At 33.6% G+C, this 27,991-nt stretch overlaps 4 protein-coding genes across 7 annotated transcripts; 3 read left to right on the top strand and 1 right to left on the bottom strand.

Moving 5' to 3' along the window:
• The first annotated feature begins 276 nt into the window (after positions 1 to 276).
• LOC105801881 (uncharacterized) lies at positions 277 to 7,589 on the top strand. Of its 3 annotated transcripts, XM_012633224.2 has the most exons (22): positions 277 to 693; positions 1,912 to 2,166; positions 2,252 to 2,376; positions 2,508 to 2,552; positions 2,961 to 3,042; positions 3,169 to 3,237; positions 3,358 to 3,528; positions 3,605 to 3,670; positions 3,820 to 3,888; positions 4,018 to 4,086; positions 4,242 to 4,564; positions 4,919 to 5,052; positions 5,164 to 5,258; positions 5,354 to 5,392; positions 5,477 to 5,542; positions 5,903 to 6,004; positions 6,099 to 6,150; positions 6,241 to 6,293; positions 6,378 to 6,442; positions 6,537 to 6,588; positions 7,263 to 7,355; positions 7,461 to 7,589. In XM_012633224.2, the coding sequence occupies exons 1-21, from the start codon at positions 523 to 525 to the stop codon at positions 7,329 to 7,331; spliced, it is 2,172 nt and encodes a 723-aa protein (XP_012488678.1). In that variant the 5' UTR covers positions 277 to 522; the 3' UTR covers positions 7,332 to 7,355; positions 7,461 to 7,589. The 3 variants fall into 3 exon arrangements, with proteins under 3 accessions (XP_012488678.1, XP_012488677.1, XP_012488679.1); XM_012633223.2 differs by having other exon boundaries at positions 278 to 693; positions 7,263 to 7,589; XM_012633225.2 differs by having other exon boundaries at positions 280 to 693; positions 5,483 to 5,542; positions 7,263 to 7,589.
• Positions 7,590 to 10,545: 2,956 nt separating this feature from the next.
• On the top strand, positions 10,546 to 14,271 carry LOC105801882 (uncharacterized). Of its 2 annotated transcripts, none has more exons than XM_012633226.2 (8): positions 10,546 to 10,793; positions 11,032 to 12,174; positions 12,262 to 12,352; positions 12,451 to 12,608; positions 12,686 to 12,737; positions 12,839 to 12,918; positions 13,016 to 13,109; positions 13,211 to 14,271. In XM_012633226.2, exons 2-8 carry the CDS (start codon positions 11,071 to 11,073, stop codon positions 13,795 to 13,797), a joined length of 2,166 nt encoding a protein of 721 aa, XP_012488680.1. In that variant the 5' UTR covers positions 10,546 to 10,793; positions 11,032 to 11,070; the 3' UTR covers positions 13,798 to 14,271. The 2 variants fall into 2 exon arrangements, with proteins under 2 accessions (XP_012488680.1, XP_052480124.1); XM_052624164.1 differs by having other exon boundaries at positions 13,192 to 13,403.
• Positions 14,272 to 16,077: 1,806 nt separating this feature from the next.
• On the top strand, positions 16,078 to 20,047 carry LOC105801883 (luminal-binding protein 5). The gene is made up of 8 exons (XM_012633228.2): positions 16,078 to 16,259; positions 17,135 to 17,402; positions 17,491 to 17,705; positions 17,802 to 18,044; positions 18,130 to 18,609; positions 18,695 to 18,849; positions 19,093 to 19,175; positions 19,270 to 20,047. The coding sequence occupies exons 1-8, from the start codon at positions 16,202 to 16,204 to the stop codon at positions 19,769 to 19,771; spliced, it is 2,004 nt and encodes a 667-aa protein (XP_012488682.1). The 5' UTR covers positions 16,078 to 16,201; the 3' UTR covers positions 19,772 to 20,047.
• A 2,138-nt stretch (positions 20,048 to 22,185) lies between these two features.
• LOC105801884 (short-chain dehydrogenase TIC 32 A, chloroplastic) lies at positions 22,186 to 24,593 on the bottom strand. The gene is made up of 8 exons (XM_012633229.2): positions 24,441 to 24,593; positions 24,117 to 24,348; positions 23,884 to 23,963; positions 23,444 to 23,600; positions 23,219 to 23,300; positions 23,043 to 23,130; positions 22,912 to 22,958; positions 22,186 to 22,822 (listed from the first exon to the last, which is right to left on the bottom strand). Exons 1-8 carry the CDS (start codon positions 24,562 to 24,564, stop codon positions 22,658 to 22,660), a joined length of 975 nt encoding a protein of 324 aa, XP_012488683.1. The 5' UTR covers positions 24,565 to 24,593; the 3' UTR covers positions 22,186 to 22,657.
• Positions 24,594 to 27,991: the final 3,398 nt, after the last annotated feature.

Below are 27,991 nucleotides of genomic sequence, written 5' to 3'. Positions count from 1 at the left end.
ATTGTTGCCAAATGAAAACCCTAAACAGTAGTTTAACCCGTATATAAATTTACGGATTTTACCAAAATTAACAGAAACAAATTATTAACAAAAATAATGTTGTATATGTAAATATAGAAAACAAAATCACTGCAAAGATATCGAAATCCAAGCGGAAAAAACAAAACGAATCGACAATTAAATTCATGAAACGAAAGCGTCAAATACACGTGTCGAAATCTGAATCACCTAGCAGCAAAACAGCCACGTCAGCACGCACTCCCTTCAGTTCTCCTATCTCTTCCCTCAAAGGCTCAAACCAGTCCCCCCCTTCCTCCATATTCGCTTCTCATAGCGGTCAACGGATCAAATAAACACTTCACTGAATAATAATAACAACAATAATAAAGCCGTATTTTTTTAAAAAAATTTGTAGCGGTAACTCTTTTTTACTTCAATTTGCTTTGCCGGAAGCTTTGGCCGGGGATTTCTTGACGGTTATTGGTTTTGTTTTTCCGAAGTCGGTTTTGAGGCTTTAAAGGTATGAAGAGAATGGGAGGGAGTCGGAGTTACTCGGCGAATCCTAGCGATTACAAGCTTCTGGAAGAGGTTGGTTATGGCGCAAGTGCTACGGTTTATAGAGCGATCTATATTCCTTTTAACGACGTCGTAGCTATTAAGTGCTTGGATCTCGATCGCTGCAATAGTAATCTGGTTCGTTTGTTTATTTTCTTCTTTATTTAATTTATTTATTTTTTTACTGTTTCTAGTCGAATAATTGACTGTAAGTTGATTTGAAGATTTCGTTTGATTAGAATTTGGTTGTGGATTTCACTGATTGTTCGTCGTTGAGTTGAATGGATTTCATAGATTCTTACTTTATTATTATTTTTAATTTGGAGTTTATTAGGTTGTGAGCGATGATTCAATTGAAGCTTTTATTTCTTGTGTTGCGTATTAGTTTGTTTCTTTAGTTTTTGATAATGTTTAGTATTTGTGCCTTCTGAATTTGCTTAATGTTAAAAGCTGTTCTTTTTTTGTTCTATCTTTAATTGTTTCTTAGAAAGCAAAAAAAGTCTGTTTATTGTTATTTGAACCATACCCTTCAAATAGTAGTGTGTGTTTTTGTGTGTGGTGTCCATAACATGAACTTTACTTTGGCCTTTTTAGTTCTAGGTTGCCTTTGCTACTGTGTGTACTTAAGATAGTCTATAAACATTCCATGGTTAATTGAAGCTGGATTTCTGCCATTGAGGAATACAGTGTCTAATGCTGGCACTACTGATCCATGGGATCTTTTGTATTCTATCTTTCTTTCTTGTTTTGATTTTTTCTCTGAAGTTAGGAGTAGGTGCATACAGAAATTAATTACTGTCCACTTGATCTACGTGGAGATGATTCTGTTCTCACTTCTCATAGAAATTTTGTTACTTGTCTCGAGAAAGGATTGAGATATTATTGGGATTTAATTCCAAGCAGAGTAAAAGAGTTTAAAAGTTTTTTCTTGCTAGTGGTACGATTAAAATTCTGTCCTATTAAAATGTTCTCTAAACAAGGGAACCAGTGCTAATCTCTATACCTTCCTTTTCCTTTCCCTAGCTTTACTTCCTATGTCATACTTAAGCCTTAGCTCGAGTTCATGTATCCTAAATATCTGGTATGCTTGTTTGTCTCATTACTATCTGAACAAGTTATACATTTGATAATAGTAGAATGAGTCAATAGATGCATGCCACAGTTATCTTATTTTTGGTTGTTGAAGTTTGTAATAAGAGAAGTTGTTAGAGGCTCTGCAACTTGTAGAAGCATGTGTGGTATAGTTTAGCTCTCTTGTTCTATATCTTCTACTCTTCATATTAGTGGACAGCTTCTCTTTGTACTGTAATCCCTGGCTCTTGTGTGGCTGTCTTGATAGCTAATGGTCCTTTGCAGGATGACATACGCAGGGAAGCTCAAACAATGAGTTTGATTGATCACCCAAATGTTATTCGGGCATATTGTTCCTTTGTAGTTGACCGTAGCCTTTGGGTAGTCATGCCCTTCATGTCAGAGGGTTCTTGTTTGCACCTCATGAAGATAGCTTATCCTGAAGGTTTTGAGGAGCCTGCTATTGGTACTATTCTGAAAGAAACTCTTAAGGCTTTGGATTATCTTCATCGACAAGGACATATTCATCGGGATGTTAAGGTCAGTGCACCATTTAAGTTCACATTGTTCTATTCACATTAATTTGTTATTGTTTTGATTTGAGTTTTTTTTTTTTAAATTATAGGCTGGGAACATACTGCTTGATAACAATGGCACTGTAAAGCTTGCTGACTTTGGTGTTTCAGCTTGCATGTTTGATTCAGGAGATAGACAGCGTTCTAGAAACACCTTTGTTGGAACCCCTTGCTGGTGAGCTATCTTTGTCGAGTCTCTATTCAACTCCACTGATGCCACTGACAGTTTTCTTTCTTTATTTTTTTATTTTTTTTTATTTTTTTAAATTTTCATGGTTTGAGATTCCAATTTATCCTTGCCTGCAGGATGGCACCAGAGGTCTTGCAGCCCGGAAGTGGATATAACTCCAAGTCAGTTTTTAATTCGTGTTTAAGATTTTAAAAAGTATTTAAGGTCTTGAAGTTTTACTTAAATGCATATTATCACATAAATGATTCAGACATATTAGCGTACACAAGTATTTTCTGCTTCGGGTTAGCTAGGGCTGCTTGTGTGTTCGAAACTATGAGGTCTTCTGATTTTGATTTGAGTGATATCTATGTTTTTTCCAAAACTCAAAATTTCACTTTATCCATGCATCATGGCTTATTATTAGTATCTATGCTCCTCAAGCTGCCAATTGCATGTACATTGCAATGCTTAAATATTTAAATGGTACTACAGAAGACTGGTTAATGGAAGTTATGCTTGGGTTTGTTGAATTAGGCTTGGATGCATAATTTTGTAGTTTCATTAAATGGCCGCATTTTTTGCACCAGGGCTGATATATGGTCATTTGGCATAACAGCATTGGAGTTGGCTCATGGTCATGCACCTTTTTCAAAATATCCACCAATGAAGGTATCAAATACCCATTGAAAGTATAGCAAGAATTTAGATAAATACTGCATAGTGGAGGGTTTGGTAGTATGAGCTCTTAATGAACGCTTAAATATGTTTTACAGCTGTTCTTTCTAACAATAACAGGTTCTCCTGATGACCATACAAAATGCTCCACCAGGACTAGATTATGATCGAGATAAGAAGTTCTCTAAGGTATTGCTAATCTTTCTGGTTATTTGTCATCATGTAAATAAAAAATGGTGTTAATGGTGTTTTTGAATTGCTTGCTTGGCATAGCAAGTTTCTAATTAAAGGACTTCCAGTTTTGTTCAGTCTTTTAAAGAAATGGTAGCAATGTGCCTGGTTAAAGATCAAACGAAGAGGCCAACTGCAGAGAAATTATTAAAGCACTCCTTTTTCAAGCATGCAAAACCTCCTGAGCTTTCTCTGAAGAAATTATTTACTGATCTGCCACCACTTTGGAATCGTGTGAAAGCCCTTCAGGTTACTGATCCCAATGCCATTTTGCTTTAATTTCCATAGTATTTGTCTAATGCTTTTTTTATACAAAATTTTACAGCTTAAAGATGCTGCACAACTTGCTCTAAAGAAAATGCCTTCAGCAGAACAAGAAGCTTTATCACAGGTTAGATATCAGCAGTCATACGCCATTTTCATCTTAAATTAGATTTACCATTTTTTTCTGATAATATTTCTGTTTAACTGTCGGGTTGACCATTCGGGGACATTTGTGTTTTCTCACTGTTGAGGGTGTTATCTTTTTTTGCTTGTCAGAGTGAGTACCAAAGAGGAGTTAGTGCCTGGAATTTTGATATCGAGGATTTGAAAGCACAAGCATCTCTGGTAGGCAAATGTTTAGTTTTAACCTTTAATAGTAAGATTTTAATGCATACATATAGTATTGAAAGCCATTTCTTTGTTAGTTACATCAATTACATGGTTTATGCTAATTTTTCACTTTAACGTGCTAAGGTGCGTGATGATGATGATATTCATGAGTGCAAAGATGATGAGAGCTTGAAATCAAGCCCTGGTCATAAGGTCAGCAGTTGTACTTTTTGCCCTTGGCAGTTTGTGAAGTGTATCTGGACGTGGTTAAAATACTACTTTTTCTACTTAAGCAAGAAATTGTATGTCTTTTCTTATTTGCCTTTTATAGCAAACTACGTTAATTTACTCTTGGTGTTGGCTGACAGGCTGCAGCTTACTGTGAATCTAGTTTGGGAAAGCTGAATTTAGATAGGGAAGTATCTCTGGTTGAATTTGGAGGACCAAGGAGCGTTGACTCAATACAGCCTGATTGCTTGAATGAGACAGGAAAGAATTTGGATTGTGATAGAGTTGAGAAGGGTTTGAGGAAAAATGGATCAAACATTGATGTTATGGCATCGACTTCAGAAAAGGATGTTGATTTGGCCAAGGCTAAAACAGTGAAACCCAGGCAAACCCAAAGTGGGCCACTTACAACTGGTCCTGTTCTTAATCATTCATCTTCAGATCGGGTTCGTAACTCAGAAAGGTTGGTCATGGTTCATAGTGGGTTAGCTTTTCAATTTAATTTGTCTCCTTTACAGGTTTATAAAGTGATCTCAACATGTTTAGAACATTTGGTTCTAATTGTTTTGTCACACCGACTATAACATATGGGGAGGTGACTCAATCTGCTTTTTATTTTTTAATATAGTTTCTTGTGTTATTGCTTTGGTCTTGCTATAGTTGGGAATTGAAGGATGAGAAACAAAATGGTTTACTGTTGCATTGCTCACATGTGTGATTAATCTCATATCTGTGTTAACTTTAGAAAATAATTTAAATATCATCAGAGATGTAGGAGAAAACTGTAGATGATGAGCTAACGGCCTGCTAATATCAGGTTTGAAAATGAAAATTTACCTGCCAATGAGAAAGTTTGCCAAGTTCGTAAAGCACCAAGTTTTAGTGGTCCATTGATGCTTCCTAATCGAGCATCTGCTAACAGCTTATCAGCTCCTATTAAGTCTTCAGGAGGTAACAAACTCGTGGCATTTAGAATCATTGCTTTTGTTTTCTTCACCACCACCGCCACCAGTGGCTGCTATTGCGGATATATATTGTAGAATACTTTTTCTCCTTTGACAGGGTTTAGGGAATCTTTGGATGAGAAGTCAAAGGCTAATCTGGTGCAAATAAAAGGTCGATTTTCAGTAACATCAGAAAATTTAGATCTTGTAAAGGTAAGGTTTGATTTTAGTACTTTTTTCTAAAAGGTCAATTTTAATGCTATTTTTGTTTGTCTGTGCAACTTTACTAACCGGATAATATTCTTTAGGATATTCCTTTAAGTTCAGTTTCACGTCGATCTTCACAGGTGAGTTATTGGTCTTCGCTTAATACCCTTGTATTAACAGTATTAATTGTCAACTTCTTACTGGATGCTCTGTTTCTTCTCAAGTTTCAGACTTCACCTCTCAGAAAGTCTGCTAGCGTTGGTGATTGGATGTTTGAATCCAAACAAGTGGTTCGTGTGCACCACCTTCTTTCAACGTCATTGGCTGTGAATTTATGTTTATTTCATTTTTTTATAATATCTACATCTTGAAGCTTAAGGATCTCTTATAGATGGAGGATCTCGGGTTAAGGTGTGTGTGCAGAGTATAAGGTGTGGCACAAAATAAGAGAAAGTGCCTCACTGTCTTCCGGGGGAGGCACCTTTATTGAGGCACACACCTTCATAATATTAAAAAAATTATAACATGTGTTGTCATCAAATATAAATTCATCTCATCTTGTATGTGGCTTCATCCATCTGGTAGTGGAACATGTTAACCCACTTCTTAGTCGTTTGCTTATAGTTTTATCAATTTTCCCTGTTTTTCAGCCTATCATTCAATCCCCCAAGGATTTAACCAACGGTAACGTGCCCGCATCAATTCTTATGACTCACCTTCAAAATCTTTTCCAGCAAACCTCACTTCAACAGGTAAAGACTTAAGCTCGGGACAATCACATTGCTGATAGAATGTTTACCTTATAATTATTCATGTTCTCACTGGAAATTCTTTTTGGAATGCTAGGATCTCATCGTGAATTTGTTGAATACCTTGCAGTCTGCCGAGGCTGTAGATGGTCAGTGAAAGATTTTTCTTTCCATCATGCACGTTTAGGAAATATACTGCTTATCAGTATAGTAATCCATTTCTTTTTCTGTTTTACTAGCCTCACAAAACGGAAAGTTGCCTCCTCTTCCTCGTTCGGAGAGCAATGGAAATGTAAGAACCTTTTATCCTTGTTTAAGGTGAATAATATCTAGTAGGTTATTCTTTCTTCTCCTATCAAACCTTCTTTGTCAATAGGTTGAAACCCCAGCTTCTGAGAGGGAGCGTTTACTGCTAGGCAAGATCACGGAGCTACAATCTAGGTTGGTTTTCGAATCCAATCAAGTAGTTCTACGTTTCTATCCCACCTACGAATACAACTTTATTCTGATATGCTTGTCTGTAAACTTTTTGCAGAATGATGAATCTGACTGATGAGTTAACTGCTGAAAAGTTGAAACATGATCAAGTGAGTTTCTTTACAGGCTTTTATATAATTAAATTTAAAGTATTTGGGATGTCCCTGTAGTATAAATGAATCAATTTAGTCCCTATACTATTAAAAAGAATTAAATAAGTCCTAATTGTAACACAGTTAATATTTACTGTATAAAAATGTCTTGAATTTTTTTTCAATTCCAAACAAAAGGTTTCATTTACAGAATCATAAAAACTTTAAAAATGTTAATCTATTAAATAGTAGATGATTTTTTTTTAACAGTAAATGTTAACTTTATTCCAGTTTGGTCTTGTTTGATTTTTTTTTTTTAATAATACAGAGGCTAAATTGATATATTTAATAGTAGAGGGACTAATTTGATCAAGTCCCTATAATAGAGGGACTGCTCCGGTACATTCACCATTAAATTTGCAAGCTTTATGTTCCTCCACTTCATTTCATGGTTGTGTCTAGTACTATTCTTTGTATATAACCTACCAAACTTTCCAATTATATGTGAAACTTAGAAAAGATGGAACATGCCATATGTCAGACACGTATTCGTATTCAATACTGCACCCAACTACCCAAGTTTGAGTAACATAATCCGCAACCCTTCTTTTACCCCAACTACAGCTTTTGTACTGAAAAAGAAACACCCATAACCTTGGCACTGATGATTTGATTTCATTATTATGATGCAGTTGCAACAACAATTAAGGTTCGTGTCTGGCGTGGAAGAGAACGGGATTCGAAGGGAAGTGGATGCGTGAAAGCTGTAAAAAACTCGACTACCGGTAAAGTGAACTTTCCGTTTCTATAATCGTTACAAAAGATGTAAATCATGCAGTTCAGATTATAACTGCGTTTCCACCATTCTTTTTGCCTAATGCCCTTATCAGATACATGATATGGTGAAATTCTTTAGGGCCCTGATTGATATCGTCTGATACAGTAGGGAAGCAAGCATTCTTAATTACTTATGTATACATACATATATATACAATGATGAATAAGAAAATATTGTGGAATAGGACTCTTTTTTTTAACTATATAGGATCTTTGGTAATTGATACATATTGGTTATGAATTTTGTTTCTTTGGAGAAAAATAAGTTGTGCAGTCTTTTATAAGATATATATGGTAGGTTTTTTTTTAATGTATATGTGAGTAGTTTTTAAGAAAAAACTTTGCTAAAAACATTAAACAATAAAATTGATGATTTTAGGTTTATTAATTAATATTTTAAAAATTATATTGCTTTTGAAATAATGATCTCACTTGAATTGATCTTTCCCTTAAGTTATTATACTTTAAAGCTTTTTAAGGTTAATTTCCGACGTTTTATCTAAAGAAAATATTAGCCCATTACAACTAATTATGGAAATGCATTAGTATAGAGCTCGTCTTAAAGCATGATTAGCATCTTAAGGGCCATAGGTGTGAGCATCATTATGTCTATAGGCTTCGTACACGGTTTTAAATTGTGATAAATTAATAATACAATTATTAATATAATTTGACACCTCAGGAATGGGAAACGAAAAAGCACAAAGGAAAAAGAAAAACTAGAAGTAAGATAAAGAATTATTTCAATAATAAATAGTCGGTCCAACCCAACAACTTTCTTCAATTTACTTGTCTTCTAAGCCACTTAACGATGATATGTTTCTCTCTAGAATTAGCAGACTTTAATGTTTAATAATAAATTATTATTTTTATATAAAAAAGTTACTGTATGTTTGAATTTAGTATTTGAATGTTAGTACCGATTTTATTATGTTTTGCTTCTTTTTCTCTCTCTTTTTTATGAGATAAGATAATGTATTTGGAAAATGAAATGCTAATTTTATCTCATTAATAAAAGAATGTAATTAAAATTTCAATTCTTTAACTTAATATTCAATAAAAGAAATTTTGAGTTAATAATTTTATATAAATTTGATTAATCCGATTCGATGGTTACCGGAACTGATGACACTAATTATGTTGTCTCTTGTTATTTTGGGAGACAAAGGACCTGTCTTTGTAACATAGCATTGATTTGTCTAAAAATCTTCAACCAGAATCTTCCTCATGAAATGACAAAATATTAAAACTAGTTAATCTACATTATTTTTAATATATAATTCTTTTTATATAGATGGTCAATGTTTAACTTTTAAATTTAATTTATACACAAAATATATATATTAAAATTATGAACTAATCATACAATAAAACCATACATTTATATTAATCACTCGGTATTTTTGAATAAGATTGTTTGTATTTATTTATTTATTTATTTTAAATAATTTTATTATAAGTATTGATCATATATATATATTTATACAATGTTTAGAACTAGGCATAATGTGTTTCAACTTATTTAAACTCACGTCCTCCTATATTAATAATAATACTCATTCCAATCGAACTAAAACTCGATTGATTATAATAGTAATATTTTTAAAAGTACATGGGCTTACATCATGTGATTAGTCAACAAGTGGTTTAAGAATTAATTTTAAGAAAGAAGTAATTAATTAATTTGTTAATAAAAGTGAGCTAATTCTACACAGAATTAAACCTTTTTCCTATCAATTTGAAGAAGGGGTCACGACCAATTAGCCATGGCTGGGAAAGGAAATATTGGAAAAAAAATATTTAAAAACAAAAATCAATACAGTTAGCACGTACGAAAAAAAAGTCTGAGAATATATGTTAAAATATCAATAAATAGAATTTTTAAAACTATAAAATGTCTAATTGTAATTATAATTTGATAAAATATAAATAATTCTTCAAAAACTTAGTTTGACAATTTAAAAATAATTCCTGTTTGATTTTAATGTTTAAATTCGTATTTATATTTTTTAAATTAATATCGATTTTAGGTTTTCCGTATATTTGAGTTCATTTTATAATTTCATTGAAATTAAATGAAGTGGACTATAAATTCAAACATATCGTGCCATTAGTTTTAATAGAGTTGAAAAATGGATTATAATATATGACAAAAATCAAATTCAGTACCAATTAGAACTAAAAGAAATAAATATTGAAGGTTTAATTATTTTGGGGTCTGAATTTAGCAGTTAAAGCTTGATTTTTAAAATTAATCTTTAAATTGACAATTATTCTCATATTAAAGTTTAAATTTTTATTTTAAAATCAATACTTCAACTTAACAATTATTTTAGGACTTAAACTAGGCCACAATTCTTACATTAAGGTTTGAATTTTTTATCAAAATTAAGCGACTTTTATGTGGCTTGAATTTTTTATTCAAATTAGTTGTTGAATTCAATCACTGATACGAGAACAAAACAATGAAACCAACCTTAAATAAAAACAAATATATTTACCTTTCTTTTAAATCAATGAAAGCAAGCTGTTTCGACGAAAATGAAAATAAAAGAAGACAAGAACAGTTAAACTAAAGTCGTGGGTGGAATAGAGACAAGACAAATGGAGAATGTAAGAGATACGAAAGTGCCCCACAAACAAACAAAACAATTTTACCTTTTAGCTTACCAGTAATTAAATTAGGGAGAAATTGCACTCAAAGTCACCAAACTATTAATATCTTTATGTTTTAGTCATTTAACTTCAAAAAGTTACAAAATAATCATTAAACTATTCGAATATAATCACTGTTGTACTTCTCCATCGCACTGTCTTAAATCACGAATATATGAATCAAAATCGAAATGCCTTTCTTTTTTGACTTCTTACACTACCCATTAGATCGACTTAGATTTAAAGTATAATTTTCTACTCATTGATGGTTCTATAGCACTGATTGTCGAATCGTTACTTGATCTCACTAATCAAACTATTTAAAAAACAACTTAAAATTTTTTAATAATTTAATTATTATTTTATAATTTTTTGAAATTGAGATGATTGTGTAGTTACTCGGCATGCATTTTACCTTTTAATTATTCGATTTCAACCCATAGAAATCATAACTATTATATAAGGAGAAAGAAAAGGCAGACATTGACGGATACAGATACAAAGAAACCAACCACCGTCTATCTATCAAAGCTTTAGGACTTCGCATCTTCTTCTCCTTCGCGTTAACGCCAATTTCGAGGCATATTAATTATATAGTGTGTATTTTATAATACACACTTCTGTACTTTAGAATTGGAAGTTTTTTTTTTTCTTCTGGGTGACGCAAAGAAAATAGGGAGGTGAAAAATCCGTGGAATTCTGGGATTGTCCAACATTTCGTGGTGACCCAGGTGAGTAAATCACTAAATATATATATATAGGGTTTCCCGATATCTGTTTGTTGTTTTGTTTCATGGTCATGTAATAGTTTCCTTTTAGAATGTTTTTAAACTCTTCATTTTTTGTCTTCATGGTATTTGAAAATTTGCCGCAAAGATCTGTCCCTTTATGATTCTTCTTAGAAGTTTGTTAATTGGTTTTTCATGATTTAAAAAAAAAAGTTGAAAATTTGTTTAACTGATGTTTCAGGATTTCATGGATTGAAAGAATAACCAAAAAAAACTAATTATGGGAAATTATTTTGAAGAAGAGGAAGATGATGATCAATTCTTTGATAGCCGTTCAGTTTATTCCGATGAATGTTGTTCTAGTCCTGATTTTGGCCAAGTCAACGGTTTTTCAGACAATTTTGATCACTACAAGTTCTGGTCTGTGTTCCCAGAAAGTGTTGATAATCGTCGCCATAGGCTCTGGACATGGATGGGTCTAAGTTTTGTTCGGAGTTCATTTACCGGCGAGGATCCCGGTGGTCCATGTAGGGATGCACTCGAAGTCTCACAAGATAGTGAGGTGGCGTTGAGTACATTAGCTCTTAAAGATGGTGTTTTATCGAACCAGTCCAATGATGGTCAAGAACCAGTTGAAATGTTTTCAATGCCAAATCATTTTACACATCAAGATAAGAATTTGGATGATCAAATGGAATTAGTTGTGATAGAGAAGAGTTGTTCAAGTAAATCCGTTAGTTCTCTAGAGTTCAAGACGTCCCCTATGCCATCATCTCCTCAGCTTGATCCGCACTTGCGTGGAAAGCTCGAGGGAAGGCCACGAATTGATCCACAAATGAAGGTAAAAAAGAGTTGGTTAAGTAAATTAGGTGCCATTGCCCATGTTGTTGATAGACATGTTGAAGTTGGATCGAAGCAGAGTGATTATGATTCAGTATTAGGGGAAAGGACGAAAAGAGTTAGAGTTCATCCATGTAACAAGCATTCCAAGGAGTTGTCTTCCCTTTATTGTGGGCAAGAATTTTTGGCACACGAAGGGTCCATCTCAACGATGAAGTTCAGTCTCGACGGGAAGTTTCTAGCAACTGCAGGTGAAGATTGTATGGTTCGTATATGGAAGATCATCGAGGATGAGAATTTAGATGGATTCAACATACAAGACCTCGATTCTTCGTGTCTCTACTTTAGAATGAATCATCTTTCCCAACTGACTCCTCTCAATATGGATAAAGACCATATTGATAAAATTAAGAAGTTGGGGAGATTATCGGATTCAACTTGTGTCATTTTCCCACCCAAGGTCTTCCGAATTTCCGAGAAGCCGCTGCATGAATTTCAGGGACACAGTGGCGAAATATTGGCTCTTTCGTGGTCTAAGAAAGGGGTAAAGTTCCTAGATTTTTCATATTACCTGTTAGATTTCGATACTAGGCGTTTTCATTCTTGACATATCGTATGTTCTTTGTTGTAGTTTCTGTTGTCATCCTCTGTCGATAAAACCGTTCGTCTATGGCAAGTTGGATCCGATCGATGCTTGAGGGTTTTTTCTCATAACAATTATGGTAGGACATTTTTATTACATGTCTTGTTTGGCGAACTGATTTATCTTCTTCCAAGTTGCATGACATTAATGTATGTGTTACTGTTATTGTCTACGTAGTGACTTCTGTTGCCTTCAACCCTATGGATGATAATTATTTCATAAGCGGCTCGATTGATGGAAAAGTTCGTATTTGGGAAGTTCTTCATTGTCGAGTTATTGATTATACTGATGTAAGGGATATAGTCACTGCTGTATGTTATCGCCCTGACGGAAAGGTTAGTCGTAAATCTTGTGTTGTCCCCGGAAATCTAATGAATTTTTGTTACTAAACCTCTTTGTTTGATTATTGTAGGGAGGAATTGTTGGCTCGATGACTGGAAACTGCCGTTTTTATGATATCATAGGTATGGTCGTTTCTAAATTTGCAAGACAGGTCTGCACCATTAGACCTTTTTTTGCTGGTATTTTTGGGTTGAATCTCTGAATCGTGCGTATTGTTTGTCAGGTAATAGACTTCAAATCGATGTGCCGGTATACTTACAAAGCAAAAAGAAGTTACCTGGAAAAAAGATAACTGGATTCGAGGTGGTTACATTTAATCCTTATTAACTCTTTTGTATGTTTCTTCTTTATTACATTTTCTTACAAGTGAACTCGTGTTTTGTTGTTGTTCAAATTTTAGTTCTCTCCTTGTGATCCAAGCAAAGTGATCATTACTTCAGCCGATTCACTTGTCCGTGTCTTGTCTGGAAGAGATGTTGTATACAAACTAAAAGGTGAGTGTTTGACTCTACCGTTCCTCTAATTATCGTTCCATGAATGTCTGCCGTTCTGATCTTGGCATTTCCATGATTTAAGCTTATTTCATATCTTTCAGCACCTGGATTTCGGATTGCAACGAGTCAGATTTCTGCAACTTTTAGCCAAGACGGGAAACAAATCATCTCGGCCAGCGAGGATTCTAATGTCTACATATGGAATTACACTAATCCAGAGAAGAACTGTTCGAAAGCGAAGAACATTTCGTCTCGCGAGAGTTTCCTCTCCCACAATGCATCGATTGCTATACCTTGGTGTGGCATCAAAACCGATCCCGGAACGCTCATGTCTTCTGAATCAAATGACAATATGCGGGAAAACAGCCTTACAAACGGAAAAAAACAATTAAATCCCAAGGTGGAGCTAGAACAACTCGCTCCCCTTGCTTCCCCAAATGGTTTCTCTCTGAAACGTGTTCTGATGGAGTCTTTAACAAGGGGGTCTGCAACTTGGCCCGAAGAGACACTCCCCAACACGAGTCCGGCCGCAATTGCCTCCGACTTGTGGAAATTCGAGTTAAAAGTTCTGAAGAGTGCATATCAAAGTATGTTAAGTTCTCACAAATGGGGTCTTGTGATTGTCACTGCAAGCTTTGATGGACGCATTCGAACCTACCTCAATTACGGGTTACCAATTCGAGTATAAGAACCTCTCCATCCCTAAAGATACAGCAACACAACACATATACGAATATAGGTATAACTGTGCGGTCTGGTTTTAAACACATACATGTCTTTGAACACTCATGCAAGCTTTGATGGACGCATTCGAACCTACCTCAATTACGGGTTACCAATTCGAGTATAAGAACCTCTCCGTCCCTAAAGATACAGCAACACAACACATATACGAATATAGGTATAACTGTGCCGTCTGGTTTTAAGCACATGAATGTCTTTGAACACTCATTTTCGAATTCGAGTAACATATAATAGGTTAAAATGGGTCTTCAACCGCATGTAGGCCTTAAGCCCTTGACCCGTAATAGATTTTTGTTTATGGATCACACTATATAGATGTCAATCTATATACTGATTCTTTGATTTGTTTCGTCAGCTCTAAATTATATGTTAATAGAGGTCCTATTTTGTATGTATATAAATTATAATTAGTTTTGTTTTTGGAGAGTTTAGTAGATTTTCAAAGATCTTTGAGGTCAGACAGTGCAACCATTAATAATTTCAAGTTTAAAACGGCTGCGAGTTATTGTCCTTTTCGGGTTAAATAACTTTTTGGGTCTCGTGGTCTAAATTTTTTTATGTTCAAATACATTCAAATTTTTTTTAACTAAGCTAACTCTTTGTATTCTTTTGAAAGTCTTAAAGTTTAAACCTTAACGTAAGAATAATTATAAAGGTTAAGCCTCAATATGGACCAAATTCAGGGACTAATTTTGACAACAAGATGTTCGAGTTTTAATGTGGGAATAATTACCTAGTTTAGGCTTCAATATAAGAATAATTACTAGATTCAGAGACTTAAACCAAAAAAAAGGTTCCAATCTCAATATAAGCTAAAAAAATTTAAATCTCGATATAAAAGTTGTTACCAAGTTCAAGTCTTAAATTGTGATTTAACTTTTTTTTTTTTTCAAAAACTAGTAGGAATGGACTCTAGAGTCTTTCAATTCTTTAGGATGAACATTGCTCAAGCCATTCGCTTAATTGTTAACCCAGGTTAGGTGTATCGGTCCACATCAACCCATAAAGATAAGGTATTTGTCTATTTTGACTCAAAGTAGAGGTGAAGTAAAAAAAAAAAGGGCGAAATTAAGTTGTATAGTTTTACGATAATAAAAATATAATTTTATCATTTTAATAATTTATATCTTTATAATTTTTAAAATATAAAATTAAATTTTTATCGTTTTTGAGGGATGAAAATATAAATTTATTAATATTAATTTCAATTTTTATAAATTATGAACAAACCCATTTTAATGGAATCAAAACCCTATCAGCCCCTAATTTCGTCACACCAACATTGTCTAGTTTAATCTGTTAACATTCTCTCTATATACATGATTGCTCTGTGAATTTACCTTACGTTAGATACATGTTTCCCTTCTGGCCAAAAAAAGAAGACATATGTTTCTCTCCCATCATTTAAGCCCATAGAGCATGTTAGTTGGTCCGAAGATACTCCATTAAGGTTCAACAATCACATGATTCTTATCCACATATTTACCATGGATAATAATTTTAAATTTTGAATATTTAATATTTAAATCCAAAAAATTAAATATCCATCTATATATTGTAATATGCAATTTAAATTGTAATTTTAGATTTAAATTAACTTTTTATCCCATACAATACACGAGTTTAATGGTTGTATTAATTAAATTACGTTTTTATTTCTTAAAATTATTCAAAAATTTTGTACCTTTCCATTACTAATATGATTACAACATTAAAATATAATAATATATAAGTTTAATATTAAAAACATGATAATTGATATTAGACTAAATTTAAATAAAAAAATATTTTTAAATTATTTTTGAAATATAAAATTTACAATAGTAGATTTTGTGAAATATTATTTTTATATATTTGTTAAAATTACATGGGATTGCTTTTCATATTTACCAAACTAGTCTTAATTTTCTTCGAATCAGTTTAAGTGGATAAGATAAACCCCATTTAATAAGTTGTGGGGGTTTGGGCTGGCCCAAAACGAGTCAACAATCGTGCGTTTTGAGTTCAATTGCCGATCTACTGGTCAATAGTCGTCTTACTTATATAACCAAAATAAACGGCCAGGATATCCCCAACACAAGATCTAATTTGATTGGCTCAAACAATGCAAATAAGAAATGTTATTGGTCCACGCCAGCACCTATGACATGTTCTCTCATTTGTCGCCCCCATCTGAAAACAACGTTAGATTCGGACACTACAAATATAAAAAATGGCTCCAACCACGTCTCACTGTAAAAGAAAAGGAGTATCGGTCCTCAAAGTTCATTTTAACGATTCAGCGATTTATAGTGGAAATATCTCCAAGAGACTTCTTCGAAGAGAGATAGAGTAGTTTAAGACTCGCGATGGCTGGCTCGTGGAGAGCACGCGGCTCTTTGGTGGTTCTAGCGATAGTTCTGTTCGGTGAGTGCTCTGCTGTTCTTGCTCTTTTTTTCTGCTAGATCCGCTTGTTTTTATGTGATTTCATGATCTATGAATCGTTTTTTTTTTATGTTGGAGAGGAAATGAAGTATATCTAATTCTGTTTTTGATGATTTTATTGCGCTTGAATTGCTGCGCGTTTGGATCTGATTCATGTTCTACAGTTCTGGTGACTCATTAGATTGTGAATGAGAGTTATATCCATCTCATATGGATTGATTTTTTCTGCATTGATTTTTCGAGTACTAGTGAGCTCTGGATTTATAGAATGAATGACTAGCTAATTCGTTTGATTAAAGCTTTAATCTAAGATGACGCTAGAACTAATTAACACAAAAATCTTGTGTTTCGCTTTATTTCGTTTTTCATTTGCGATGCGGTATCTTAACTTCGAATTGTTAATTTTTTGCACGAGAATGTTCTTGATAGTTCGTTAGAGTTCCGTTTTATCTCTATGTGCAACTTATATTATTTCTTATGATTATGTCTTTTTTTATAAGAATCGTTTGATTATTATCGTTGACAAATCGCTACGTGGAGTAATCATTTTATAAAATTATACCAAAAGTAGAATTGTTGGTTAAGAAATGAGATCTTCTTCCGGTTGGATGCACATATGTAAAAGAATAGCTGCAAATAGTATCTTTTTTGCCTTGGAAGACATTTTTTTTCTATGATTTGATTTCCCTTTTTTTTTTTTTTTCCAATACATGTGTATTGATTTCTGATTCAATAGATAATTTACTTTTAATTATGTGGGTGAACATCATAATTGCAGTTAAAAATGATGTAAATAGTTATCCTAAGGGCCTTTATTATGGTATCAAGTAGTAACATTGTGTGAGCTTTTAAATCAGGATGTCTCTTTGCAATCTCAATTGCAAAGGAGGAAGCCACGAAATTGGGGACAGTAATTGGGATTGATCTTGGTACAACTTATTCTTGTGTTGGTGTTTACAAGAATGGTCATGTTGAAATCATAGCCAATGACCAAGGTAACCGTATTACACCATCTTGGGTGGCTTTCACCGACAGTGAGAGGCTGATTGGTGAGGCCGCAAAGAACCAGGCAGCTGTTAACGCAGAGAGAACCATCTTTGATGTCAAAAGACTCATCGGCAGAAAGTAATTTACATTCTTCTTACGTTCCTTGAGTTAGGCTTTAGGGTTAGATTGGGCTTTAATGCTAATTTTGCATATTTTTCCTATGCAGGTTTGATGATAAGGAGGTCCAGAAGGACATGAAACTTGTTCCGTATAAGATTGTGAACAAGGATGGAAAGCCTTATATTCAAGTAAAGATTAAGGATGGAGAGACCAAGGTCTTCAGTCCTGAGGAGATCAGTGCTATGGTTCTGACTAAGATGAAGGAAACAGCTGAAGCTTTCCTCGGGAAGAAAATCAAGGATGCAGTGGTCACTGTTCCTGGTTAGTGCTTTATAAGAAACAGAGTTCTCTGTTGGAAAAATATTCTGTTGTCTGATGCTTTATGATGCTCAAATGATCTCTCTGTTCGATTTGCAGCGTACTTCAATGATGCCCAGAGACAAGCCACCAAGGATGCTGGCGTTATTGCTGGGCTCAATGTGGCCAGAATTATCAATGAACCAACTGCAGCTGCCATTGCCTATGGTTTGGACAAAAAGGGTGGTGAGAAAAACATTCTTGTCTTTGACCTTGGTGGTGGAACATTTGATGTCAGTATCTTGACAATTGACAATGGTGTATTCGAGGTTCTTTCCACAAACGGAGACACTCATTTGGGAGGTAAGCATCATTTTTAGTTTTGCTTTTAGGCTTTTGAGAAAATGTTTTACGTTATGGATTTTGCTTATGGTAATTTTTCTTGCAGGTGAGGATTTTGACCATAGGGTTATGGAGTACTTCATTAAACTGATTAAGAAAAAGCATGGAAAGGACATCAGCAAGGATAACAAGGCTCTTGGGAAGCTTAGGAGGGAAGCTGAGCGTGCCAAGAGAGCTCTCAGCAGCCAGCACCAGGTCCGAGTAGAGATTGAATCACTTTTTGATGGTATCGATTTCTCTGAGCCACTGACCAGGGCTCGCTTTGAGGAGTTGAACAATGATCTGTTCAGAAAGACCATGGGACCTGTGAAGAAAGCAATGGAAGATGCTGGTTTGGAGAAGCGCCAAATCGATGAGATTGTTCTAGTAGGTGGAAGCACTAGAATTCCCAAGGTTCAACAGCTCCTCAAGGACTATTTTGATGGAAAGGAGCCCAACAAGGGTGTTAACCCGGATGAAGCAGTTGCTTATGGTGCTGCAGTACAAGGAGGCATCTTGAGTGGAGAGGGTGGTGATGAAACCAAAGGTACGTTTTCATCTACTGCAACTTTCTCAATCTCAACTACACGAGACTAGCTGATTTAAAATGTTCTAACCAAATCTATGTACAGATATTCTTCTTCTTGATGTGGCTCCTCTTACCCTCGGTATCGAGACTGTTGGTGGGGTAATGACCAAGTTGATTCCTAGAAACACCGTTATCCCAACCAAGAAGTCGCAAGTTTTCACCACTTATCAGGATCAGCAAACCACTGTCTCCATTCAGGTACATTTTACTGGTTCATAATTGAAACTTAGAAATGCCTGTCTGCCATTAGAAGGCATGAGACTTGGATTTCTTTTCTAATGCTAAGAATCGGGATACTTTGAACCTATATAACGAACGATCGTATCTGAATACCTACTTCCCAATATGTATCGGATATGATTGTCATATACAAATACTTAAAAAGCGAAGAGTATGAAACATAATTTGAACCTTATTTGAATATTTGTGGTTTGATATCAGGTCTTTGAAGGTGAAAGGAGTATGACAAAGGATTGTAGGTTGCTTGGGAAGTTTGATCTTACTGGAATTCCTCCAGCTCCAAGGTTTGCTCCTCTTTTCCATCAACTCACTTTCATGTTTTCTTCAAATCTTCGCCTGAATTTACTGACTCATATTGTTTGATCTCTCAATTCTCAGGGGAACACCTCAAATCGAAGTTACATTTGAGGTTGATGCGAACGGTATCTTAAACGTCAAGGCTGAAGACAAAGGCACAGGTAAATCAGAGAAAATCACAATCACCAACGACAAGGGTCGTTTGAGCCAGGAGGAGATCGAGAGAATGGTTCGTGAGGCCGAAGAATTTGCGGAGGAGGACAAGAAGGTTAAGGAAAAGATCGATGCTCGCAACAGCCTCGAGACTTACGTTTACAACATGAAAAACCAGATTAATGACAAGGATAAGCTTGCTGACAAGCTCGAATCCGATGAGAAGGAGAAAGTTGAAACGGCTGTGAAAGAAGCCCTCGAGTGGCTGGATGACAACCAGAATGCCGAAAAGGAAGACTTTGAGGAGAAACTCAAAGAAGTTGAGGCTGTTTGCAATCCTATCATCACGGCTGTATATCAAAGATCCGGTGGAGGGCCTGGCGGTGCTGCATCAAATGAAGAAGAGGATGATTCACATGATGAACTCTAAAACAAACATCTTCGATGGCTGCTGCCACTGAAAAAAGATTGATACTGTTAAGTGTTTAGTGAAATGAGATAATACTGTACTAATTTTGGTAGAATTTTAAATGGGAGAAAAAAAACTTCGCCCATCATTCGCTTTTTTTTATTTGGGGGCGAATATATACATTTTGAAGTATCTTTTGTTGTCATTAGAACAACACTTCGATTCACGCCTCCAATCAATCATTACTTTTGTTTTCAAACTTGTAGGAAAATTCAATAAAAGGCTCCAAATTCCATCCATGCAGTTGTTGGACACTTTGAATTCTTCAAGTAGGCCATGCAGATGTTATGCGCTTTAACTGCTAAGCCAAGGTGATATGATACACTAACATATAAGCTAATATTCCTTTCACATAAGGTGTTGACCATGTCCTCTTTCTATATTGATAATAATGTTCATACCAATCAAATTAAACTCTCACAAATTAATTAATTAAAAGTGTAGTGAAATTCACGAATACTTATTTTTCAAGATTAATTTTAGCACCTCAAAGCAGGTTTTAATATTAAATGTTATGGTAGAAGTATTGTCTATTTTGGTCTACTGAATTTTAAGATTTTGTCCAACACTCATATTTTAACATCAACTCTAATATACAATATTGGTTAAATATCACTTTTGGTCCCTCTACCTAACTCATTTCAATCTCTTTTCTTTTCCTTCTTTGCATTTTACAGAAAATTCACATATCATTTTTTCCTCTACTGGACCTAAAATTAAGATTTAATAGTTATATTTGAATTTTTGCAATAATTTGATCCTATTTTTATAGTGTTTAGTCGAAATAGTTAATATTATTGATTCTTGTGATAAAAATTTTGATGTGAATTTTTTAAAACATAAGATAATTCTAACCAAAAATTTTATTTTAGCATGATGGATTGGAATAAGTCTTCTTATAAAAATCCACGGCTAATTATTTGGATTAACTAATAACATGATTTTCTCCTTTTAGTCATTACAAGATAATGGTGAAATTGCAGTTTCGATTTCTCTATTATGTTCACATTTGATATCTAATCTTTATGTTTTAATTTTGATTCTTTACTTTTACAATGGCACTAATTAGTCCAAATAATTTACATACTTATACATGAGGGTCTATATAACCGTATCATATAAATAGGAAAAGAAACTTCACCCAAGGACATGAACAGACATACTCAACAAACCTGAAGCCAAGATTGAGGAGAAATGATCTATTTTGAATAGGCAAATGCCATAATCCTAGTCCCCATTAGCAACAGGTTGACAAACCTCCTGCCAATTCACCGAATGCACCTCTCGTTCTTCTTTGAACACCCCCTATATAATGCTCCTAACCATTTTCTCAACAGTATCACAAATTCCCCTTAGGAGTAAGTGCTGATTGCATGATATTTTAGGAGTAAGCCCCTTTGACCGGCCTTATATGCTTTTTTTTTTTTTGCCTAATTGTTTTAAGATGTGATGAGTTTTTGTTGATATGTTTGTTTTGATTATTTTATTATAATGTCTTTAGGATGGACCAATTTCCAATAACCAATATAACTGGAAAGGTAAAAATAGTTTGCGCCGTCATTAGCATCAGCGGTCTCATGATAGTTCACTTCTACGCTGGATCGGAAATCCATCTTTGGTCCACGGATATCAATTTCTTGCCAAAACTCAAAGTGAAACCATCGACTTTTCCAGTTCCGAAACAGCATTTAGGAATTGTGTTTGCCTATTGTAGTTGTCTCTGCAATGCGAGAGTCAGCGATTTATTGGTATGAAATATTTTAGTTTTAATAAAATTATACACCAATAAAATATCAATACTCATGATCATTTGTTTTTTCATTTTGCTTTTAACAGGACTGGATGCGCACCCGATACAATTATCCGATTCTCTCAACTTCCTTGTTGATGTGTGGAAGTAGCGCTATGCTCTCCGCCATATATGCTTTGGTCTCAAAGAGAACTTCATCTGCTTGGCAGTTCCATTTGGATATTAGTTTATTGTATTTTTTTTTTGTAAATGCAATTTAATTAATATGTTTCCTTTTAAATACATGTTCTATATGCTTAATTTTCAAAACAATTACTAGAATTTGAACTTTTGTAATTAAACTTATATTTTTATTTGATAAAAATGAAACAGGGTGTGGAAATATCGGCATGGTCAATATTCTTGGAGTTATGGTGCTCAGATGTACGAGGGCCGACATTTTACTCTGCATTTCATCCTTTTTCACTTATTATTACATGGTTATTGGACTCTCTTTTCCTGGAAGAATATATCCATATCGGGAGGTAAAGAATTGTGAACTTTAATTTTTTTTTTTAATTCAAATATCATTTTTACCTTATACTGAACTTATTTTTACTTTTTTTAAAAAAAAATAGCATATATGTAACTATCCTAGGTCTACCTATTTTTATGGGGAATGTATGTTGACAACAAAGAGAACAATAATGCCCAACCCGGTACCGGCGTGATGGATGTTCTTGTTTCGGAGATTGTGGAAGGAGATCATGATGAGGCTGAAACCAGTCCGGAGATTGTGGAAGAAGATGGTGGAGGAGATCATGATGAGGTTCCTCCTCCTCCCGAGCTTGTTCCTCCACCTGTTCCTTCGGTTGGTCCTTCGCAGGCAGCTCCATTTTCTGCCAAGACGGTAATCCTACTTGATTCTATCACGGTAATGTTAGTGGGTTTAGGATTGAGGTTAATAATGAGTTGATAGACTTAGCAATGAGTTAGACTCTAGGCTGACAACCTTAGTAATCTTAATATATATAATCCTACTTGGTTCTAATAGTCTTTTAACTTTGTAATGATTACTTTCTCTCGGTTGGTCTGTTCGTGTATGTTTCTAGCCCTTTTTAAATCTCAGACACCATGATTTCAGAGGCAGCCCATAGCTTTGAAGCTTCAATGGAATCGGAACCCAGTTTTGAGGTCCATGTTTCATTACAGTCCGCAAAGTATTTCCCACTAACATTCTCTAATCTTGGATATGTTGCAACGTAACATGTAGTGGAAGCTGCCTGCAACAAGACAACAACAATATATTCATAAGGCTCATAAAAATCTCCCATTTCCTACTTCGAATATATATGTAATGTTAATTTATTACCTGAGGGGTTGTCTTCAGCAGCTTTGAAGCTAAAAAGAAAACCAGATCTGCAGGTAATATACAGTAACCAAAACATTAAAATCATAGACAAGTATATCTATGTACGAGAATTTTGTACCATATTTCCTTGCCTGTGATGAAGCCTTCACGTTCTCTGGTAAGACGGGTTCTTACAATCCCTGGATGAACACAGTTCACTGTCACGTTGGCACCCATTTCCTACAAACAACCCAAACGAAACTATTCCTCAATATATATGTATGCATGTATGGGTTTAGGGTTTTAATAATGAAGGATGATCATCAACCTTGAGTCGCTGAGCAAGCTCCTTGGTATGCAAAACATTAGCCAGCTTCGATAGAGCATAAGCACGTGTCGCATCGTATTGACTGAACACAAATAAACAAACATGATGGAAAACCAGCCGTACTGTTAATTAATTGATTACTGCTTCTTGAACAATCATTTACTTGTATTCTCTTGTTAATATTATATATATATAATCATTGCTTTCTCTTCCCGGTTCTCTCACCTTTTGCTTCTGGATATCTGACCTAGGTACCGGATCATATCGCCGGAAAACCAACCGTTGATACTTGACGACACGTTCACGATTCTCCCTTGAACGCCGGTTTGTTTTGTCGTCTCCATCATCTTGTTTAGTAACAGTTTTGTCAATAAAAAGTGACCTAAAAGTTTTTGTTAACATTATGTTAGAGCTGATCTAATATATAAAATGTTAAAATATGTTATAAGTCCTTGTATATTTTAAAATTTTGAAATTTAGTCCTTGTGAACTTGAAATCTGAAAAGTAAAAGAACTAAATTTTGGTAAATAAAAATATAAGAACGAAACTCTAAATTTTTAAAAAGTATAAAAGCTTATGGCATATTTTAACCTATATAAAAATATGATTAATATTTAATTAAAGCATTCTCATGAAAAAAAGAGTAATTACATTGCAAACTTACCTAGATAATTAGTGGCAAATGTCATCTCTATTCCATCCTCAGAGATTGCATGGTGATGCGCAAACCTACCAGCGTTGTTTCTGATATAATATTTCCAATAAAACAAAGCATGTTCATTGTCTTGTTTCATGTCATGTTGTAACTGAAATTAGTTAGTTAACTCATGTCATGTTGTCTCTCTCATTTTTTTTTTTTTTTTTGATAAGGGAGCTAAGAGTTTATGAGATTATTACACGAGGAGATTGAGAGGCAAGTCAAGTGATTCAAAATCCAACACGAATTTTCGAACCGAACTGAGTGAACTCAAATCAAGAGCCATTATAACGATCTCAGAGTTAGGAAACTCAGAAACGATCCTCGCCTTAGCTTCCGCCGCAGCTTTAAGGTTCCGTGCTGGAATCACCAATCTCGCCCCTCGTTTCGCCAACACTCGAGCCGTCTCGGCACCGATCCCCGACGTCGCACCTGTTTCAACCTCTCTCAATCAAAACCAAAAAGAAAAGAAAGCTATTGCCAAATGCCAACGTACGACATCATTGGTTCATATAATTACGTACCAGTGATAATGGCAGTGATAAAACGGAGATCAGGGCAAGTCTCAGTAACTTCCTCGGCCGTGGATTTCGACCCGAACCCGCTCGCTCCTCTTGAACCGATCAGGTACTTCACGGTTTCTAGCATTTTTTTCTACCCAAAAGTAGGATATAATTATTAAGAGATGATCAAAGTACTTAAGAGCTAGCTTTTGTTTGATTTTGTATTTAAAGAAAAAGATCAGGTAAATTATTGGACAGGAACCTGTTTGACGACGACAGAGATCGAAAGTAGAGGAATTTTATAATGGAGATTTGGTGGAGAGTACCAAATTTGCAAAAGAAATATATAATGCGTTACATGTTGATTAATGATAATTAAATTATGCAGGGTTTATTTTTCCTAAGTTTTTATACTTAAAAGAGGATGGATTAAATTAAGTTATAATAATCAATTTAGTCTTTAATATTAATTTTTTTGTTATTTTTATTTTTGTAAGTTAAATTGTTATGTTTTTAACTAAAATACTAACTAAACTTTTAAACACAACATCTCACATGCTAATTGTATGTACTTCATACTAATTTTTAAATTATTTATATATTTTGAATATTTTTTAATTTTAAATTATTTATTGACATGACATATAAGATAAATAGTATCATGTCAACATGAGATATACATAGATACCTCATGATTGTCACACCAACATAAATAATTAATCTTTTAATCAATATTTCCATTAAAAATCGGTTTCACTTTTTTAAAAGATTAACTATATTTAGCTTTAAAAAGTTAAAGAGTCAAATTGACAAAAAAAATATAAACAGTAAGGGTTAAATTTATTATTATGCCCTAAATTAACTAATATTTATTTGATTTACTTATAGATATATATATATTTTTTGTGAAATCAACTATTTATAAAGATAGATTCATGTCTTTATATTTTATAGTTTATAATTTCTATTAATGATATTATTTTCTTAAAAATATTTTCAAAATATATTATATAGTATTAAGAGTAAAGGTTTTTATCAGGATAACTCAAATCCCTATTCTAAAAAAATTAGACTTAAGCTCCAACTCAACAGGTGTGACTAGATGACTTATTTTATTATTAAAAATTTTTATTTAAATTTATTTATAAAATATATAAATATTAATTATAAAACTAATTTTTATTAATAGTACCTATAAGCAGGGGACAAGTAAGGAATTAGGGGAGGGAGGTTCTTCAAAGTCAAAAGAAAAAACGAATTAAAAGTAGTTTAAGTGTTAGCTTAGGGTGTGCACGTGGGTAACATTGGTTGGTCGGAAAACAGGTCGGCGATTAATTAAAACGAATAAATAAATCGTTGGCACGAGGTTCTACGTAAGAATCGTCAAAGTGGAATCGCACGTGAGGATTCCACAATTATGTACATCGGTCAATTCCACGGCCTCGAATCTAGCATTTCCTCGGAATGTAGCTAAACTTCAAAATCATTATAATCATAATCATATGATGTTAAGAAATAAATTATATTAATCATATTAAAATGAACATATATATAAAAATAATATAATATCTAAAAATATAAAATAAGAGTATATGTACTTGTTGAGTGTTTTTTTTTGTGTTTTTTAGATAATTATGAGATATGAATATTGTTCATTGACACGATATATTAGCTAAGTAGGCTTTATATATATATATATATATATATATATATATATATATATATATATATATTCTATTTTAGATTTAACACATGTTTATAAGGTCTTATGTGAGTTTGATTTATACAGGTAATCCCACGGGAAAGCAAGCTCAACTTGCAAGCTTAGCCTGTGAGCCTAACTTGCAAGCCAATTCTGTAAAACTGGCCTGCGAACTTATTATAGTTCGACCCAAATCCATTCGAGCTTTGGATCGGTAATGATAATTATTCTAATAATACTTTAATTATAAAATGATATTTTATGGTTGAAATTTATTTAAATATCTCTTATCATGTAGTATTTCAAAAGTTTAAAGTGGAGGATATTTTATTGTATTTTTTCAATTATAAAAGACGTTAAAAAGCCATAAATTGAGTAAATTGCATAGTGATTCCATTGTATTTTTCAATTATGAAGTCTATAAAAAAGTTATAAAGCCATAATTTGAGTAAATTGCATAGTGATTCCAAACTATCTTTTCTTTTATAATTAAAACCAATTCAAATCTGAATTTCTTAATTAATCTATCTCGCTCATGGACTCACATGTGGGATTGTGGGTTTAGTTTTGGATCTAACTTTCCTAACATTATAATTAATATTAAAAACAATATTATTAGAACTCTAATGAAATGATTTGTTAATTATAAAACACATCCACTTTTCAATCATGAATTTAATTATTATATCTACTCCCATTGAATACCACTACATGATTGTACTCAAATAAACAATGCAACAACTAATTAAGTTTATAATATAAAGCAAAATAATAGATTTGTTTTTAGAAAAAAGGGTTTATTGGGGAAGGGACCTTGTTTTGAGTAGGGTCTTCTACATCATACAAACGTATTTACATATGACCATATCAATTTTTTTTAATGTATAGCATGATTAATTATTTTTAAAAGTTATAAAATAATAACATACTAAAAAATGAACAGAGTTGATACAAAGTTAGGATGAGGCAGTTCATTTGATAACCGGAAAGTTATAGAATGTATTGTGCATGTTAGCAAGGGAATTTAGAATTTTTTTGGGTCAAAATTAAATTATAAATTTTTCAGATTTCAAATATAATTTTATCATTTTTGAAAGAATTAAATAGATTCTTTTATTTTTAAGGGGGTAATGCATAATTTATAATTTGATCAATTATAAAGGGTAAAATTGTAGTTTTTCAATTTTGGTGCCTTGTCTGCCCCTTTATTTGTCCCTGCATATTAAGGAGGGGGAGGAGATCCTCATTCCTAGACTCATGAATATGATAAAAGACGTTATTGATCTTTCTTGAGACACCACGTGTCATTTCCTTGTTGGTCCTATTAACATCACTTTTTGTTATGTCAGAACAACACGTTAGTTTTATCAAAGTGTGTAATCCCGTAAATTCTTGCCTTGTTGTGGATTTGTAAGGTAAAACATCCCTAATAGAATCTTATTCTCACAGGTACGAGATTGGTGTGTTGCGAAATAAGCTCGCAAAGTACAAGCATGATAAAAAATTATATATGTACAAACACGATGGGAATTCAATGTATTTATATTCGATATTGCAGTCCAGATTCAGTAGAGCAAACATACGTTGATTTTCATGGCAAAGAAAACCTTGTCTGTCATTAGACATTAGTGATCCTAATTGTTTGAAATCCAACAACAAAAAGTACAAGTTTGAAGCTTATGTCGAAAGCAGCACATGGTTTCAAATGCATGTTTTTGAGCCAACCAAATCTTTAGTTTCTGGCAGCTGTCAAAAACTACATGCAATGTACGCTTAGAATGAGTTTAAAATATGGTTAAAGTCCATCTATTTTTCATTTAAAATAAAAATATAAGGACTAATTTTCAAATTTATCTGTAACTATTTTTGT

The sequence above is a fragment of the Gossypium raimondii genome, chromosome 11 (genome assembly GCF_025698545.1).
Source record: "Gossypium raimondii isolate GPD5lz chromosome 11, ASM2569854v1, whole genome shotgun sequence".
Classification (NCBI taxonomy): Eukaryota; Viridiplantae; Streptophyta; class Magnoliopsida; order Malvales; family Malvaceae; genus Gossypium; species Gossypium raimondii.
Note: the sequence above shows the minus strand (reverse complement) of the source record. Positions and strands in the feature narration are given on the sequence as shown.

Excerpts from the sequence above, each read along its gene's own strand:
- LOC105801881 (XM_012633224.2), top strand. The coding sequence starts at position 523 with ATGAAGAGAATGGGAGGGAGTCGGAGTTACTCGGCGAATCCTAGCGAT. Across the intron at positions 2,167-2,251 it reads ATATTCATCGGGATGTTAAG|GCTGGGAACATACTGCTTGA; the intron begins GTCAGTGCACCA and ends TTTAAATTATAG. Across the intron at positions 6,589-7,262 it reads AAAAGTTGAAACATGATCAA|TTGCAACAACAATTAAGGTT; the intron begins GTGAGTTTCTTT and ends ATTATGATGCAG.
- LOC105801882 (XM_012633226.2), top strand. The coding sequence starts at position 11,071 with ATGGGAAATTATTTTGAAGAAGAGGAAGATGATGATCAATTCTTTGAT. Across the intron at positions 12,609-12,685 it reads GTTATCGCCCTGACGGAAAG|GGAGGAATTGTTGGCTCGAT; the intron begins GTTAGTCGTAAA and ends TGATTATTGTAG. Across the intron at positions 13,110-13,210 it reads TGTTGTATACAAACTAAAAG|CACCTGGATTTCGGATTGCA; the intron begins GTGAGTGTTTGA and ends CATATCTTTCAG.
- LOC105801883 (XM_012633228.2), top strand. The coding sequence starts at position 16,202 with ATGGCTGGCTCGTGGAGAGCACGCGGCTCTTTGGTGGTTCTAGCGATA. Across the intron at positions 17,706-17,801 it reads TGCAGTGGTCACTGTTCCTG|CGTACTTCAATGATGCCCAG; the intron begins GTTAGTGCTTTA and ends TTCGATTTGCAG. Across the intron at positions 18,610-18,694 it reads GGGTGGTGATGAAACCAAAG|ATATTCTTCTTCTTGATGTG; the intron begins GTACGTTTTCAT and ends ATCTATGTACAG.
- LOC105801884 (XM_012633229.2), bottom strand. The coding sequence starts at position 24,564 with ATGCTAGAAACCGTGAAGTACCTGATCGGTTCAAGAGGAGCGAGCGGG. Across the intron at positions 23,964-24,116 it reads TTGCCTCTCAATCTCCTCGT|AAACAACGCTGGTAGGTTTG; the intron begins GTAATAATCTCA and ends ATATTATATCAG. Across the intron at positions 23,601-23,883 it reads ATTTGCCACTAATTATCTAG|GTCACTTTTTATTGACAAAA; the intron begins GTAAGTTTGCAA and ends AAAAACTTTTAG.